General features: G+C 36.2%; 1 protein-coding gene and 2 long non-coding RNA genes across 6 annotated transcripts; 1 reads left to right on the top strand and 2 right to left on the bottom strand.

Annotated features, from left to right (window-relative positions):
- Positions 1-892: 892 nt before the first annotated feature.
- Positions 893-9,011, top strand: LOC104103650 (respiratory burst oxidase homolog protein E-like). Of its 4 annotated transcripts, none has more exons than XR_004508948.2 (15): positions 893-1,834; positions 2,008-2,167; positions 3,089-3,137; positions 3,373-3,486; positions 4,372-4,797; positions 4,874-5,257; positions 5,334-5,429; positions 6,170-6,285; positions 6,361-6,531; positions 6,621-6,777; positions 6,870-7,058; positions 7,217-7,345; positions 7,581-7,655; positions 8,204-8,342; positions 8,580-9,011. XR_004508948.2 is itself a non-coding variant. In XM_009611563.4 (15 exons), exons 1-14 carry the CDS (start codon positions 1,168-1,170, stop codon positions 8,311-8,313), a joined length of 2,847 nt encoding a protein of 948 aa, XP_009609858.3. In that variant the 5' UTR covers positions 893-1,167; the 3' UTR covers positions 8,314-8,342; positions 8,580-9,011. The 4 variants fall into 4 exon arrangements, 3 of the variants coding, with proteins under 3 accessions (XP_009609858.3, XP_009609859.3, XP_018628783.2); XM_009611563.4 differs by having other exon boundaries at positions 7,581-7,659; XM_009611564.4 differs by lacking the exon at positions 8,580-9,011 and having other exon boundaries at positions 8,204-8,491.
- Positions 5,916-6,981, bottom strand: LOC117278584 (uncharacterized). The gene is made up of 2 exons (XR_004508949.2): positions 6,842-6,981; positions 5,916-6,744 (listed from the first exon to the last, which is right to left on the bottom strand). It is a non-coding gene; the product is annotated as an uncharacterized lncRNA (long non-coding RNA).
- On the bottom strand, positions 7,237-9,897 carry LOC104103651 (uncharacterized). The gene is made up of 3 exons (XR_011409457.1): positions 9,602-9,897; positions 7,730-9,309; positions 7,237-7,375 (listed from the first exon to the last, which is right to left on the bottom strand). It is a non-coding gene; the product is annotated as an uncharacterized lncRNA (long non-coding RNA).
- Positions 9,898-17,949: the final 8,052 nt, after the last annotated feature.

Here is a 17,949-nt window from a genome sequence, read left to right as displayed (position 1 = left end):
CTCTTCAAAGTTACATTTTACCTACTTAGTTTAATTCGCATGTCGTGTCCTAATTAAGGAGCCTTCCACGTAATTTACATTTCATCTGTGTACCATCTTAAAATAGCAATATTGAATGCTTACGAATTGATTAACCAAGTATTACGAGTTACTAGTAAAAATCAAGAAAAGGAAAATGGTAGATACGTAGTGGGTATTATGTTAGGAATGTACAACGATAGTTTACCAGTAACTTTTCATAAAAACAGTACCCCTAGGGGTCGTTTGGTACGTAGGACAAGAAGATAATAATCTAGAATTAGATGTCGGATTATCTTATCCCGCGTTTAGTTGAATTTTTGAATCCGGAATTAGCAATCCCAAGATTAATTAATCGCACAAGTAGGTATTATTTTATTCCACATTGAGGGTGGGATAATAATCTCAAGAATAATTAATGGGATCCTTACACAAATAGCCGGTAATATTCATTATTTACTTTTTTAACCATATACATAAATTATAAGTTGATTATACATAATTATACATATATAATACATAAATTAAAATGACAAAGATGCCCTTCTCCTAGCTCTTCCCCCAAAATGTTTTAAACAATTCAAAATTAAAATTAAAAATAAAAGTTTATCCCAACTTATCTTGTATACATCAAATATATGTTTATATTATATCTCATATATCCCATTTTTAGTTTAATGAACCAAATTAATATCTTTCAATAAAATATATTTATTAAATAATCTTGTCATTATTTAATTTCCCTATTATAATCTTATTGTTATAATGTGGAGGTAACTTATTTCCTTACCAAACAACCCTTATAGTAATAGAGAATAGTACAATGTAGTTATGTGATTAGTATATTATTAGTCGTAGGCTATTCTTTATAGAGTTTTCTTGAACAAACCCCAACTACTTTTTTCCTCTTTCTCTCTCTCTATCTCGCTTTCGACATGGCACCAATGTGAAATTGAGAGAGAGAGACTGGCAATGCTTAACCAAAAAAACGTTGAATTCGTGTTCAGAGATCAGTTGAGAGGTGTTTGTTTTAAGAACATTTCGGAACGAAGCGTGTGATCTCAGCCTTTTTTCTCTATTTAGTAAAAATTTCAAGCTCTATTATGAGCTGATAATTTATTTTGGTTTTACTATTGTATTCAGAAAACAATGCAGCTCAAACAATTCTTAAGATCATCATCATTTGGGAGCTGCAGCTCAAAGCGATCAACATACAGTAGGAACTTCGACTTACCGGAAGATACGCCGGCGACGGAGATATTGGACACCGGGCCGGAGTATGTCGGAGGAGCAATGTTACCGATTTTCCTCAACGATTTGCGGCAAAACAGCGACCTGCAGGATTTAGTGGAAGTTACGCTAGAATTGGATGATAATTCAATTGTTTTGTGTAGCGTAGCACCAACACCAACACACAATGCAGAAGGTAATGGAAGTGAAGAAGAAGCTCCCAACGGGTTTTTAGCACGTAGTGCGTCGGCGGCGTCGAAACTTCGCCGGAAATTCTCGTGGATCCGATCGCCGTCAGTGAGGTCACGGACGTCGGCGGCGCCATCAGAAGATGATCATTTTCAGTTTCATAATCACAACAGTAATCATAACAATACAACAAACACTGCACGAGAAGAGATGAAGTCGAAATTGAAGCTTGTAAGGAGTAAATCAACGGCTCAGCGCGCGCTTGGAGGATTAAGATTCATAAGTAAAACAACAGGTGAATCTGATACGAATGTGCAATGGAAAAAAGTAGAGGCGCGGTTTGATGCTTTGGCAAAAGACGGTTTGCTCGCTAGAGAAGATTTTGGTGATTGCATTGGTACATTCAAAGTTCTCAATTCATGTAAACCATATGAAATGCTATCTTTTTATTTGCTGAAATTATGTAAATAATGCATGAAATTAGTTTTACTGAAATGAAATATTTTTATATACTGTAGATATAATTAGTGTTATAGTGAATAATTATATTGTGTGGGGATGCATGTGCAGGAATGACGGATTCGAAAGAGTTTGCAGTGGGAGTTTTTGATGCACTGGTACGGCGGCGGCGTCAAAAGACGGCGAAGATAACTAAATCTGAGCTTCACGAATTTTGGTTGCAAATTTCTGATCAAAGTTTTGACGCTCGTCTCCAAATTTTCTTTGACATGTGGGTTCTCTTTCCTTTTCGTTTCCTTTTTACTTTTTTTGTTTTGTTTTATTTGAATTATTTCTTTCCACTTTGTTCGAAAGCATGCATTATTATCTTAACTTAACACGAAAAAGTAACCCTTTTTCTCCTATATTAAATAAGAATCTAATTTGTCTATCGGTATGTTTAAACTATCAGTCGTATATGCATTATTATCTTAACTTAACACGAAAAAGTAACCCTTTGTCTCCTATATTAAATAAGAATCTAAATTGTCTATCGGTATGTTTAAACTATCAGTCGTATAACATATTGGTTATGATTGGTCCACTTCTTCATTTTTTTTTGTTTCTCACCCGGTGTCCGGTACCCATATTGGGACCCTACTAAATCCGGATTCACGGGGAAAAAGCGTTTCCTAACAAAGATGACTTCATACCCAGGGACTCCTGATTAAGGATGAAGGAGTACTTACCACTACACCACACCCCTTGATTGGTCCACTTCTTGTATTACCTAAAGTAAATTTTATCTATGGTTTAATATTTGACCGTGCATCTGATAAGTTAGCCTGATTATAACAAAAAAGGGATTACACAATACTATAATTTACAGTTATCCATACTATATTCATAATTCAATGACCCACTTCATTCAAGAAAAAAAAAACAAAGAGAAAAACCAACACAAATATCCATACTAAAACGTATAGTAGTAGTGCAGTACCATACTTGATACGTGTATGCATTTTCTGAAGATTGAATGTTGGAAAACGAAAAAAGAAACGAACTACAAAACTAATGTATAGCATAAAGAAAAAGAACCCTCAACGCTTGTGGAAGAAAGGTAACTAAAATTATGGAGTAACTATTGTTATTATTTCATTTATACTTTTTAAAATTTTTTACTTGATGATGATATTACGTGTAATTTTTGTAGGGCGGACAGAAACGGAGATGGAAAAATCACGAGAGATGAAGTCCAAGAGGTAAGATTATCATGGGTTAACTGTTGAATCAAAATTTAAAAAGGTTTAAATTTAGGTCAAACTATATTTTATTTGTCCAGCATCCATTGGGAATAGGGGCATCTTCAATAATTCGGAAATGCATTAGTTTAGTTTTAGTTATATCATACATTAATGGAGGAGTTATATTTAATGGTATTAATACTGTTTCCTACAAGGATTTCTTATCCTATTTTATATTTTGTTCTTCCAACAGCTAATAATGCTGAGTGCTTCCGCAAATAAGTTGTCGAAATTGAAGGAACGTGCAGCCGAGTATGCTTCTTTAATTATGGAGGAATTGGACCCTGATGATCTTGGTTACATTGAGGTAACAATATCTTGTTCCTCAGATTATTTACAAACAATACCAGCCGAACATTTGATCGATTCAAGAGATGTTATAAAATAGATGTGAGCCTTCTACTTTAAATCTTTAAATCTTTAATTAGAGGTCTCGAATTCAAGGTTCGAAAATAAAAAATTCTTAAAAGGAGTCTTTCCTCTACTTAAACCATACGGGATATGAATTTAAATTAATCTAGTCATTAAACTTTGAATACCAAATAATTAAAAAAAATATATTTTATCTATCCTAAGTATCTATTAGCTGTGTTGTCCCAATCATGACTAGTACATACTCGGACCCATGATCTTCCACTTTTTTCCTTTTTTTTAGGGGTTAGTCTTTGGCACGACCTTCTTTTAGACGGCCAAGTATAAGTCAAAACATAGGGAATCCTTACTGTGTTTGGACTTTGGGGACCACTAGAACTTTTTTGAGAAAAGAAAAAGATTGGATTTAGAAATTCTGGTTTCTAACTTTTTAACCAAAGGAAAGGAATCAGAGCTCTAACTTTCAATGCTTAACAATCATTGAAAGTTAGTGCAGCTGGTTTCCACTAATTCTGTTTTGTGTAAGCTTAAGGTTATCTGACTACAATGTTATAATAGGTACATGAATTATATAAATCTATACGATTATTGAGTGAAAGAGATCACTTAACACTCTCGTTAAAAATCATTGTCAAAATTTAAAAGAAAGTGTGCCAAAAATCTTCCTATATTCTATTATTTTTTTTAAAAAACATTTCTATATTTAAAAAATTTTAACTTTAAAACTTCTCATTCTATCCTTAGTGATATTTTTATAGCCATTAAAGTATCATGACATGTTTAAAACTGCAAGTTCTAAGAGTATTCCCTTTCCTTTCAGTTATGGCAATTGGAAACACTTCTTTTGCAAAGGGACAATTACATGAATTACAGCAGACCGTTAAGCACAACAAGCGTCGGATGGAGTCAGAATTTAGGAACTCGTAGCAAGACCAGGAACTTAGTAAAGAGAGCAAGTTATGGACTCAAATGCCTTGTATTAGATAACTGGCAAAGGGGCTGGATTCTGTTGCTATGGGTGATGATTATGGCTGGACTTTTCACCTGGAAATTCTTGCAGTATAGGCGAAGAGCTGCATTTCAAGTTATGGGTTACTGCTTGACAACTGCTAAAGGGGCTGCAGAGACTCTCAAACTCAACATGGCACTTGTCCTTCTACCAGTTTGTCGAAACATTTTAACATGGCTACGGTCTACTAGGGCCAAGCTCCTTGTTCCTTTTGATGATAATATCAATTTTCACAAGGTAAACTACAACAACAAGAGAACATACTGTGCACCTGACAATTTCTCGATCTTAACAGTGTTGTTTCAATTGGCAGATTATTGCATATGCCATTGCAATTGGAATCTTGCTTCACGCGGGAAACCATTTAGCGTGTGATTTTCCTCGTCTGATTAACTCATCTCCTGAGAAATTTGCACTAATAGCTTCTGATTTTGACAACGTGAAGCCCACTTTCAAAAGCCTCTTGACCGGTATTGAAGGTATTACTGGCATTGCTATGGTGATTTTGATGGCGATTGTCTTCACACTAGCAACACGAGGCTTCAGGAGAAATGTATTGAAGCTGCCACCTCCTTTCAATCGATTAACAGGGTTCAACGCATTTTGGTATTCTCATCACCTTCTAGCAGTGGTCTATGTACTCCTAATAGTACATGGAACGTTCCTGTTCTTGGTTCACCAATGGTGGCAGAAAACAGTAAGGACATAGAACACCAAGTTGCTTTATAAAATCTAAAGATTGATATGCTGACAATATGTTTCCCATTTTGCAGACATGGATGTACATCTCCATGCCGTTGCTCCTCTATATAGCCGAGAGGAGTTTGAGAACATGCAGATCAGAACACTACACAGCAAAGATTTTGAAGGTGACTGGCTTTATCAAAGTTGTTTTTCCATCTATACAGAAATTACGCAAGAAGACTCCTTTCTGCATACAAATAAGCTTCAACTAAAACCTGCTATTCGCCTCCCTGTCTACAACCCCTCACCAATTCACCTCTCTCCAACGGTGTCAACACAGCTTAATACCTCTTTAAAAAGTTAAAAAAATAAAAAGGAAACATGCTCTAAGGTTCACAAATATAGAGCAGATGAAACGATCCAAACACCACAGCAAAACCATATATTCAATCAGCTACTTCATAAAGCAACAGAGTTTCTCTTATCCCATGCCATACTGTCCAGTGTGTACATCATAAACATGACCATCAAGCACCATCAGAAATCAATCCAAAACTCACACATTCCAACCACCAGCACCACAACATTTTTCACAATCGTCTATTGAGGAACTAAGATCACTGAGTAAATTTACAATTAAGCAAACTCAAAGTCAAGAGAGATACTCAACATATATAAAATCATTGAGTTACGGTAGGCTTTTTGTATTTAATTTGCAGTTCTGTATTCCTAGAGATAATACAAGCATCTGGTTCCTAATGACATGCACCCCCCAAGACAGTAGTAAAGGGGGAAAAAAACGACTGAGATAAGAAGACGTGGGTGAAGGAAAAAAAAAACAAGACAGGAGATCAATGAAGATGGTTTTCCTTTTCTTTTTTTTTTGAGTAAGCAATGAAAATTGTTTTTCTTTTGGTCTTTACAGGTTTCTGTACTTCCAGGAGATGTCTTTAGCCTTACCATGTCAAAGCCAAATGGTTTCAAATACAAGAGTGGGCAATACATATTCCTGCAGTGCCCAACAATCTCCTCATTTGAATGGTAAGTGTGGTGTTTCTGCATTTAAGTTAATCATGCCTCCACCAACAGGCATTTAACATAATGATGTTTCTCCAGGCATCCATTTTCTATAACATCAGCACCAGGAGATGACTACCTCAGTGTTCACATCCGCATTGTAGGAGATTGGACGAACGAACTTAAGCGGGTTCTCACAGAGGATGATAGTTCAGCATGTGAAATCGGGCGGGCTAAGTTTAAAGAACGTGGGAATGTTGATCAAAGAGGGTAAAACTCCTCTATTTGATTTTTGACCTGTCAAACATTATAATCGAGATTTCCTTATTAAGAAGTCTAAAGGGCTTGTAATGACGCAGTTTACCTCGATTGCTTGTTGATGGACCATATGGCGCCGCAGCACAGGACTATCAAAATTATGATGTCTTACTCCTTGTGGGACTTGGTATTGGCGCTACCCCTTTTATAAGTATCCTAAAGGATCTATTGAACAATTCAAGATCAGAAGAACAACTGGTACAAATTTTACTTCCAAGTTAATTTAGAACTAACCAAGTAGAATGTTAAGGGTCCAACTTACAGTCTCTCTGTCCATGATGCTACCTTAGGATTCGAATACTGAGACCAGCGCATCAGATGACAGCTGGACAAGTTATGCCTCTTCAAGCGCGGCATCAAGTGGAAAAAAGAAATCAATAAGGACAAAAAGTGCACATTTTTATTGGGTTACCAGAGAACCTGGATCCTTTGAGTGGTTTAAAGGGGTGATGAATGAAGTGGCCGAAATGGATCACAAAGTAATGTACACAGATTTGTTACAGGATATCTCAATTCCCCTCCCTCCTCCCCCCCCCCCCCCAAAAAAAAAAACCATTTATCCTCCTTTCTGGGATTCTGCTATGATCCATAACTAATTGGCTCAGCTATATCTTTTCTGATGATTTCAATGAAACAGGGTCTGATAGAGATGCACAATTATCTGACGAGTGTGTATGAAGAGGGCGATGCCAGGTCAACTCTCATCACTATGGTCCAGGCGCTCAACCATGCAAAACATGGTGTTGACATCCTGTCTGGCACTCGGGTATGATCCATCACCACTCTCAACCAAACCCTATAAAAGAGAAATGGAAAAGAAACATATAAGAAAGAACAGTTTTCAGCTTAGCTCAATGAGTGCCATGTACTAGATAGAGAAATTCTATTACTCGAAAGCTGCTAAATTTCATGAGAAGTCTTCAACCACAACACGGAATAGAGAAACAAACTTGAGGTGAATCGTTCTCCAGCTAGTACTAATTAAACTAATTCTACTGCAGGTAAGGACTCATTTTGCAAGGCCCAAATGGAAAGAAGTATTCAGCAAAATAGCTTCAAAACATCCATACTCCACAGTAGGTAAAGAATTTCTACAACCTAAACTTTGATAAACTGTAAGCATATGTGGTTCCAAGAAGTGTTGTGTTACCTGAACCTATTTGTTCACCTCTAGAGCTAAAGGACACTTCACCAATATGTCCAAACCTCCTGCCCATGGAAATTATCACATAATAGAGGCGAAGAAAGAAACTTTATATATAAAATAGAACATGAAACTTGAAGCGGAACTTTAGAGACAGAAAATATAGCTCACAATAAGGACCAGTATGTCACTATAAATCCTAACTTTATCTTTTGAAGGAATCTAAACAGGTAGTAACAGATGAGATGAAAAATGTGTTCTTTAAACTTTAAAAAAAAACTCATACAGTTGGATCAAGCTGATTAGAGAAACTATGTTAGTTTCTTCGTGACCATTTAGAAGAAAGAAGTAACCAACGGTGCGTTTCCGTGATAACATTTTTGTATTTTAGAGGGGAAGGGAAAAAGAGCTAAAAAGAAAGGAAGAGTTTTAATCAATCAAGCTAGATTTGTTAATAACACAGTTACACATGATTCACAGGAGTCTTCTATTGCGGGTTGCCTGCCTTGGCAAAGGAATTGAAGAAGCTATCACAAGAATTGACTTACAAGACATCCACAAGATTTGACTTCCACAAGGAGTACTTTTGAAATAGCAAATTTCGCAAATAAGCGACACGGTATACTTTTTTTCTTTTTATTTTTTGTAATTGTCCATAGATTAAGAGGAATGCATGTACCAATACACATTGATTCAGAGAAATGTAAATGCATATATATCATACAAGTTACAATAGAGAAAGAAATCAAAAGAGTAGAGTTCTATCTATTGGAAAATGTAAATATTTGTGCTTTTGGGATCTCCACATAAAGATGTTCCTACTGATACGAGAAAGCAATCATGTTTGTCGTTACAGTGTCAAATACATAGGAACAATATTGTCCCACTACTATGCACCTATGTGCAGTGTGTGAAGAAGGGTATATGACATCCTCAGTGCATGTGTGAATATCACTAAGCAGCAAGTGTGAGGATGAAAAGGATAATTAATGAAAAGAGCGCAAGAGAAGGAAGTAAATATGGAACCGGAAAAAAAAAGGTGTGATGCTGCTTTATGAGGGGTGAGTACATGACAAATCAAGCTACTACAAGGCAGTTACATCTATCAAGTGTCCTAACCAGCGATAGAAAGGATTATTTTCTTACTCCAAGATAAATAAATTGTCTCGTGTATTTGTTTCTAAATTTTGTTACATTTTCTTATTTTGTCAATAAGGTCCATTGACATATCAGAAATTACAGAGTGGATGAGAGCTGTCAATAAAGAATACCGAAGAAAGTTGATATATATTTTTGCATCAAACACAGGGAAACAGTGAATATAAATACATTTCAGCACTTATGCAGCAAAGAATCATGAAAGACTTCTCTATATCATGGGAAATAACAGTACAATGGGTTACCTACATGGAAAATGCAATTACAATAAGAAACTGTAAATATCCAAAACTTGTTAGTCTTTCAATCCCTTGAGAAGTTTGGAAGCCCATCGGCGTACACGACGCTTCAGTGTATAACCTACAACTACTCCAGCAACAAAGCAAATGGCACAGAGCTTTGAACAAGTCCATAGTGATACTGCTTGCCTGCAATCAAAGATATACAGCTTTACCATAAGAGCAGCACCCATTTCCATTTGTTACATTCCTTGCAATAAGGTGTTAAATCCTCATCAAAGATACGAGATTAACATCACGCGAAACAAGGTCAAATTGTAACAAATAAAATAAAACAAAATAAGCCAATATCAAGAACAAACTGAGCAAGCTCGTTCGGATAACACAGTTATAAAAGAACGAACTGCGCAAGCGGGCTCAGACACTACAGTTATAAAAAAACATATATGTATATAAAAGAGCAAACTGAGAAAATTAATACATGGGAGACCGAGTAAGCAAGAGTTGTGATTGATCAGCGGACGAAACAGAAACAGAGCCTGAAGATTTTACGGTAGGCTTTTGAAGAGCAGCAGAAATGGAACTTAAGCTGCTATTTGGATCCTGAGACATCGCGCTACGATAAGCCTTTTGTAACCCCTCCATAGTATCAGAGGCAAATTCACGAAATTGGGTACCCATTATCAATTCAATCTCCAATAATTTAAGTTTGCTCTTCTACTACTAGGGTTTTTAGGAGCTTGGACCGGAATGGGTCTTTCATTTGCAAACAAGTTATATTAATATATTAATAAAAGAGCCAAATATACATATCTACTTTAATATATTGTCCACGTCTATCCTCCGTTATACTATCGGAACATATCTATGTTTACCGTTAGCCAAACCTTTTAAAAATACCCTTCACCTAACGAAAAGCCACCAAATTAATAAAATAATAATTTAAAAAAAATCATTAACCCATAATCTGTTAAACCCATCATTTAAAAATTTAAAACCTAAATTTGTGAGACTTCTTAATACATTTTATTTATTTAGAGAGAGACGAGAATGATGGTGGAAGTAGAATTAGTAAGAACTTATATTTTTGATTACTAGTTGTTCATGGTGGCATTAGGATGTCATGTTATCACTTTCGATTATTTTTTTTGTGTGAATATAACATGGCATCCCTTTGTCTAATGTAATGCACACTTGACAGTTGGTTTGTATGTTGGTAACAACTGATATATACTTTAGTAATACTTGTATTTGGTTAATACATGAAGTTAGTGTACTTAGGTTGTTAAGTTGCTTTCCAACTTATTGGCGTACTTTCTTTCATTCTTGATGAATTTATTAGACGGTAGTTTGATATTAAATTGAATCTCCTCTAATTATTTTCTAGGTTGGAATCTAACGTTGGTTCTTAAGGCGTGATTTGGCGATAATTATTTGTTGCCCAAATGCTTAAAGCATAATAAGAAAATTATGGTACGTGAATACTCATCAACAAAGGCTCACTGCCGGAGGAAGAAATACTTCGGTAGTTGCCTTAAGACTTCAGAAGTATTAACCTAATAAGATGCTATAAACATTCAAATCATAATGGAAAGAAAATCATGATGAATACTCGATACAGTTTGACACGGTGAAAAAAACAAAGAGACAAGCTAGAAGAAATTTTTTTTTGGAAAAGTTAGAATATAATAAATATACAATAAGGATATTAAAAGAATCGGGACTCAATATATAAATGAATATATAGTTGTCGGTATTTTTATGTCTTTCAATTCTTGAGTTCAACAGGTAACTACGAAACAGATGACTAATATGTGAGGAAGAAGTATAGTAAATGAAAGGGGTTTAACGGGTTATTAATGGGTTTTAAAAAAAAAATACTTTTTTTAATTTGGTGGCTTTCCGTTAGGTGAAGGGTATTTTTAAAAAGTTTGGCTAACGATAAGGGTAGATATGTCCCGATAGTATAATGGAGGATAGATGTGAACAATATACCAAAGTAGATGGGCATATTTGACCCTTTTCCCTAAAAAGTATAGTGGATTATAATATGAGAATTAAAAAGTCTGTTTTGTCAAAGATTTTGCAAGTTCAAAATACTTTTTTTCAGCAAAATGTATTTATGAGCAGCAATATAAGCAGTTATGTGTAGTAAAAAAAAGGTTAACAAATTTCTAATTATGGATTAGAAATACCTTTGTAACAACTAAATTTCGTTCCTGAAAAATAATAATCAAGACAAGAAATATAGCGACAAATATTATATTCAATTTCAAGTGATGGGGTTATAATCTCTAGAATATCTCGAATCTAAAAAGACGTGGTCCTCTGATTCTTCTCCTCACGAATGATGGTTCAAGAGCTTGAGAGTTTGATCTTGAACTTGACGGATTTCAAATTTGCGGTGCGTCACGAACAACTTGAAGCTCGTCACGAACCAGGATTTGTTGTTGGGTTATCACGAACGGAAGATTTGAAGCCGCCCGCTTATGATTTGAGTTCGCCTTTGGAATTTGACCATAGATGATGATTGCAGATATGGATGGAGACCTTGATGCTATTCTTCACTTTAGCCTTTCCTTCTGCTTACTTGCTTGTGTCTTAGCTTTCTCCTTTGACCCCTTATATAGGTGTGGGGTGGAGTAGTCTCCAAGAAAATCCAAGTGGATCATTGGGCTTGAGACTTATGGGCCGACCTATTTGATAGAAGACCAATTGATGGGCTAGCCCAATAATACATTGGACTTTTATTTAAATCAATTCATTTTAGATTTAAATAATCGACCCGATTATACTAGCCCATAGTATCATTTGGACTAATATGTATTTAATACATGATGAAATCCAAATTACGTGTGGATTTAAATTTAATAAAATTTTGTTTATCTACAAATGCCCCCTGCTTCAAGGCTTGTCGAGATTTAGGCTTGCCGAAATGAATGGCGAGACTTGAAGTACCGGTGATGATTGTTGATACCCAATTTTCCCCTCATATTTTCTAAAAATGCATATATACTTTCAAAATGGCACATTTGCATCATCATTTATTTTATAAACCTATACAAGTATTTTCTATAACTTTCCATAATTTTTAAAGCTCTAAATCAATTTCGTTCTACATTTATATTATATAAATATCAACTAATTATCCTTTAAATTATTTTGTGATGACTTAATCATCCAAACTTATTATTTACACCAACATATATGTTTTATAATATTTTACTTCATTTTTTCAATAATTGCATTTGCATTTTTAGGCTAATTGCATATTTTTGTAATAATAGCCTATATTCATGTAATTATATTATTTGTGCCAAAATAGCTTTTTATATTTTTATAATATTAAGTTATTATTTTCAATTATTTTAGTGCACAAATAATATTTTTTGTTGTTTATTAATTATTTTTATAAATTATTTTTGATAATTTTTGGGTATTTAAACAACAGCCCAATTTTTAAACCAATTTCGGACCAAATGAATGGCCCAAACACTCAAATATCTAGCCCAATTATCCCAACCCAAAGCCAAACGACCCATGTCTAATACCCGATCGCGGCCCGCTTCTAAACGACCCGCCCGTCCAATTTTTTTATCTCAGCCGTTGATCTCTCAAGATCAACGGCCATCGTCCACTCCCCCCTCTTAAATTAACCTAACCCAGAACCCTACCCATTTCCCCTTAATCCGCCGCCCTAAATGCTCAACTCTCATATTCTCTCTTCTAGAGAACCCTAGCCGCCTCCCCTTAATCCCCTCTCCTAATCCCACTGATAATGGGATTCGACTACCATTCTCTTGCCATATTCGAATCATTTTGGTACTTGTTGTCCGTTTGTGTTATTACCTAGGTGCTTGCCTAAACATGGCAAGCAATATCTTCTGAAATCAAACCAAAAGTGGTTCGAATCTTTGATTTTGAGCACTATTTCGTCTATATACGTTCAATACCATACTGTGTGAGTTCGATTTTGTTTGGATTCTGCTAATTTACACTTTCCCTAAAAAAACTAGTGTTTACAGATTTTCTCTCTTAAATTGATTTCAAATCGATTTGCATGTTTCTTTTCCTTGTTTGTTGCTTAACTTATTTTGTTTCCTTATATGTTTGCTCGATTTTGACTGCTATATAAATGCCTCCCCCATTCCCTTTTGGACGGATTGGAATCAAAAAATTTCCACTAAAAAGCTAAAGATTTTCACTCTGTTGTTCGCTTATTCTTTTGTTCTATTTTGGCTCTTGGCCGGCTGAAAGCCAAGGCCACCGGAATTCCTATTTCTCTCGACCTTCCTTGGGTGTGAGCATTGCCCTGAGTTCCTTGAAGCCCTTAGGAACTTGACGCATCTAATGTCCTGGGTTATACTGCTTTGTTGATGTTCAAAATGATTCTATTCTTTTCTTGTTTGTCTACTTGTCAATCAGTAACTGGTGAGTTCTTTAGCCTTTGCAATGTTCATTCTCTTATATTCCTGATTAGCATATTCATGCCCTAGAAATTGCATAACCTAATGTGTTTTTAGACTATCTCTATATGTAACTCTACTTATGATATGAACCTCTCTAGCATTTGCTCATGCCTAAATTATCAGTTCTAAACTGTATTTGTGTTTAACTTGAGCAATTTAGACTGTTTGAAGTTCGTTTAGCTTAATGTATTGGTACTTTGAGTGTTTACATTGGTTATATGATGTCAGTTTATTTCCTGCCTTGTCCTGAATTTCTATAGTGATTGATTTGTATCTGTGATATGCCCCAATCCATGCTAAGACCCTCATTCTAGCTATGATTTGTTCCTATGATCATTTTATTCACTTAGTATGTCCTTACCGTGCCTAACTCTGTACTCCCTAGCAACTAGTTGGAACCTTTTCGAATAGCTTCTTAACTTGCGTTCCCTATAACATTTGATTCTGTTATCCTTATTGGTGTGAGTTGCACTGTTCAACCCATGGTGCTTAGCATAATTTGACCCTTAGGCTTGAACCTGTTAAGTTGATGTTCTGTTGTTTGTCCTATTTGGCATAATGCCTTGCTTATTAATTTCGTAATCCCAGAAACCATAATCCCCCTTGCTTTCTTACAAATGTTCCTTGCCTCAATGTGCTAAGTGTGGACTTATAATATTAACCTGTCTCTTGAGTTTGTTTACCCTCTGTGTTGATATGTTCATTGTGTGATCACTCTTGCAATGCCTGTTCCTAAAATGCAAATGCACTTCTTCAAACTCTGCTATTTGACTACTATTTTTGTTCTCATTGGTTGTTTACCCTATTCTAAACCTATAATTCTTGGGCGGCTGAAAGCCAAGGCCACTAAAGCTTTCTCTATTAACCTCCCTAGTGTGAGCACTGCTCGGGGTCCTTTTTGAGACCCTTGTGAACTCTGACACACTAGCGCCTGAGGTTCTTTGGCCATTTTCCTTACTACTCAGTTATGTCCTTCTTTCTGCCTGTTGAATGTGCAAATTGACTTGTGTAAGTGATTGTTTCTTGGATCCTATGATCAAACCATGGCTGTTGGGTTTGGTTCGAGTTTTCCTATGGTTTTTGGGCTATGCTGAGATATGTGTGGAGAAAGAGCTTAGTTGAAGGCTTGTCAGTGCTAGGTATCTTTTGGGCCTGTCTTGGGCCTACTGTTATTGCTTGTACTACTTTGTAATTTATTCATTATTGGGCCTGTAATAATTCTATAATAACAATTGGGGTGATAGTGAAATTGAGAAATGGGTATCTCTTAATATTTGCATGAAAAAGGGTAGAAAGCATGTTTATAGGATTTGTGTGATCTATTTGCTATCCGACTTGTTATATGTGAATCTCTTTGGGCACTATTAGAAATCATGTCATTAGGGGATCACACACTCACATAATTAGTATGTTTTCAATGCATGAGTATTCTATCTATTCTTGTGTCTACTGCTATGTGTTGCTAGACAGCATACCTATAGGAAATAATTGCTAATGACTGCTCCTTAATCTGCCCAGTAGATATCATGCCCATAGGATTTTAACTAATTAATTCGCTATTGCAATCTCATCGTCCATCTAGAAAGCATGCCTATAGGAGCTAATTGTATGAGAATCAGTTCCAATCACCAAGCTTTAGAAATCATGCCTATAGGACATCAATACTCGCTTTTCAAACACTGTTTTATTGTTTATCCACGCGATTATTAGGAAGCATAATAATTTTGAGCATTTCTAATAAGTTCCGTTGTTCCTTATTGTATAAATCACTTAGAAATCATGCCTATAGATGTATCAACTGATAATCTGTAATAAGCCACTTAGCAGCATCTAGCATTTACCAATTGGTATTTTGGAAATCATTAAGTCTAAAAATGGCTTGCACATCTGAATCAGATCATCTAGAAACCATGCCTATAGAGTTTAACAACTGCAATCCCTTCAATCTGAAAACTGCCTAGTATGTGAAATCTGTTTGCGTGCATTTGTTTGCCTAATTGCGGAGGCTAATGTGTGCCTTTAATTGGATCTAATTGCAGTCCTATTTGTTTTGAATTATCGCCTAGTTTTAACATCTTTGAGAAGCCTAAGTCAAATCTAGAACCACCCAAAAATAGAGGTCCAAATGCCTCCTAGACCATAGGCATGGGACGGGTAGTGCACGTATAAGGCACGATTTAGAATCAACTAGTGCGCTTTAGGTAATAACTTAAAGATGGTAATCGGGTAGCAGAAGATGATAGTCTGTACCCGCTGAATAATACGAGTAACACCCCATCTTGAGGGAGTTACGAAGTATTATTTATGTTGCACGGGGTGATCCTTTAGGCTAAAAAACTTAGGAGCCCCCATTTTATCCTTGAATCAAGTATTTGTATTTACTCAAAGTCTTTGATAATCAAACTTCCCAAACTTCTTGTTTTCTCTGTCTTTGTTTATCTGACTAATTCATATAATTCAAGTTCGGCCGGGACCCACAGTTGTGGACCTCGAAGAGTGCCTAACACCTTCTCTTCGAGGTAATTTCGAGCCTTTACCCGATCTTTGGTGATGCAAACTGGTCAAACCCGAGTCATATGCAAATAGGTGCCCTAACGCACCTTAAAAATCGTTAGGTGGCGACTCACCTCTTTTAATACCTCCTTTAAAAAAGTTGTCACATGTCGAGGCCCGATTTCGCGAGAAAACTAGGAGCGACAGCATGGCGACTCTTCTGGGGATATTTAGGCTCTTACCATAGCAAACTTGGTTTATATGAATTAGTCTTCTCTGATAAATGTGTTTCTTTGTTCTTTTATTATTTTGCTGCTACATGAATATCCCGCTCCTGTTTCCCTTTTTATTACTACATGCACACCCTTTCCCTTATTCTCCCTCGATTTGAATTCGTATTAATATGTAAATCCCTTCCCTTATTTTCCCTTCTTCGCTCAAATTGGCTCTAGCATGCGTGTTCCTTTTTTAGTCGTACTTATTTTCTCCAAGTCGCCTTCTAAATTACTACACCATGTTTCTCCCCACCTTTACTCCCTCGCTTACTTTTTACGATTTCCACATTGCACGAACTAACTTTTTCTTGTTTTCCTTTCTTTTCATGTCTTTTACGTTTCATTTTAATACTGCATTTACTGTTTTCATCATGCAAAATATTTGACAATGTGTTGTTTATCTTTGCATGAAGCATGCTCCACATCATATTCTACTCGTTCCCAATTAATACCATAGCGGCGCTTGATGAGTGTCCGCGCTCTTCCAAAATTACCCTTTAAATTTGGAAAGGCTTATTTGCGGTAAAATTAGTCAATCAGCGGTGCAGTCGACGGTTTTGTGCCTTTCCCTCTCAAGTTGTCCACTTAAGGGTACCAGTCTAGACTCTTCTAGAAACCCCACTCTAATATTAACTGTGCATGCATCATGTCAAAACCTAGTATGGGTTAGAACGCTGTCCGCGTGATAACCCGCTGAGGCAAGTCTTTTCCAAAGTCCGTCGGGATTTCCGTAATCCCAACGGATACCATCATGATATGTGCATTATTTGGAGAAAACATGCCCGTATACCGATAATTAATTTGCAAATAGTCAAATCCGGAGGGGGAAAGGACTAACTTTATTTGTTTTGCAGAAATAAGGTACGAAGTCCCAGGTTCAGCATGGTTCAAAATATCCCACCTTTGCTGCTGGATTGGTGGAAAAACCTCTCACCAAGTGACAAAAACCATGTAAAAAGAGTCCTCGAGAATTTACCCTCTTTATTAGACATTCAGCCAAACAATGCATTAATTGAGGCTGCCACCATGTTTTGGATGAGAAGAGAGTCGTCTTCCGTTTTGGCGACATAGAAATGACTCCTCGTTTAGAGAAAATAGGAGGTTTCGCTGGACTCCCATGGGATAGCCTTGGTTTGTTGGTACCGGAAAACCGTACTTCCCGGGGTTTATTGAAAATGATGGGTTTCAAGAAAAATGATGAGTTACTCTGTCTGAAGAAGTCTTATATACCATTTGAGTTCCTTTATGAGCATTATGGGCACAACAAGTCATATCGCCTTTACCATGATTAACTTGCCATTACTTCTTTGGTTTGGACATACCGTCGGGTTTTCGTATTCATTGTCTGTTTCTGGGAATGCTGATATTTCCGATGAAGGGAGAAAGGATCCACACTCGCCTAGCTATGGTCGCTAGGACTTTAATGGAGGGAATTGAGGGGCAAACTTACACCATTGTCCCTATTATTTTGGCGGAGATGTACGGGGCTTTAGACCGTTGCAAAAAAAGGTATGGGCACTTCTAGGGTTGCAATCTGTTACTGCAGGTATGGTTGTTAGAACACTTTCAGAGAGGTGAATACCGTCAAGAAC

Source organism: Nicotiana tomentosiformis, chromosome 7, assembly GCF_000390325.3.
Source record: "Nicotiana tomentosiformis chromosome 7, ASM39032v3, whole genome shotgun sequence".
In the NCBI taxonomy this organism is placed as follows: Eukaryota; Viridiplantae; Streptophyta; class Magnoliopsida; order Solanales; family Solanaceae; genus Nicotiana; species Nicotiana tomentosiformis.
This window is presented reverse-complemented; position numbering and strand designations above follow the sequence as displayed.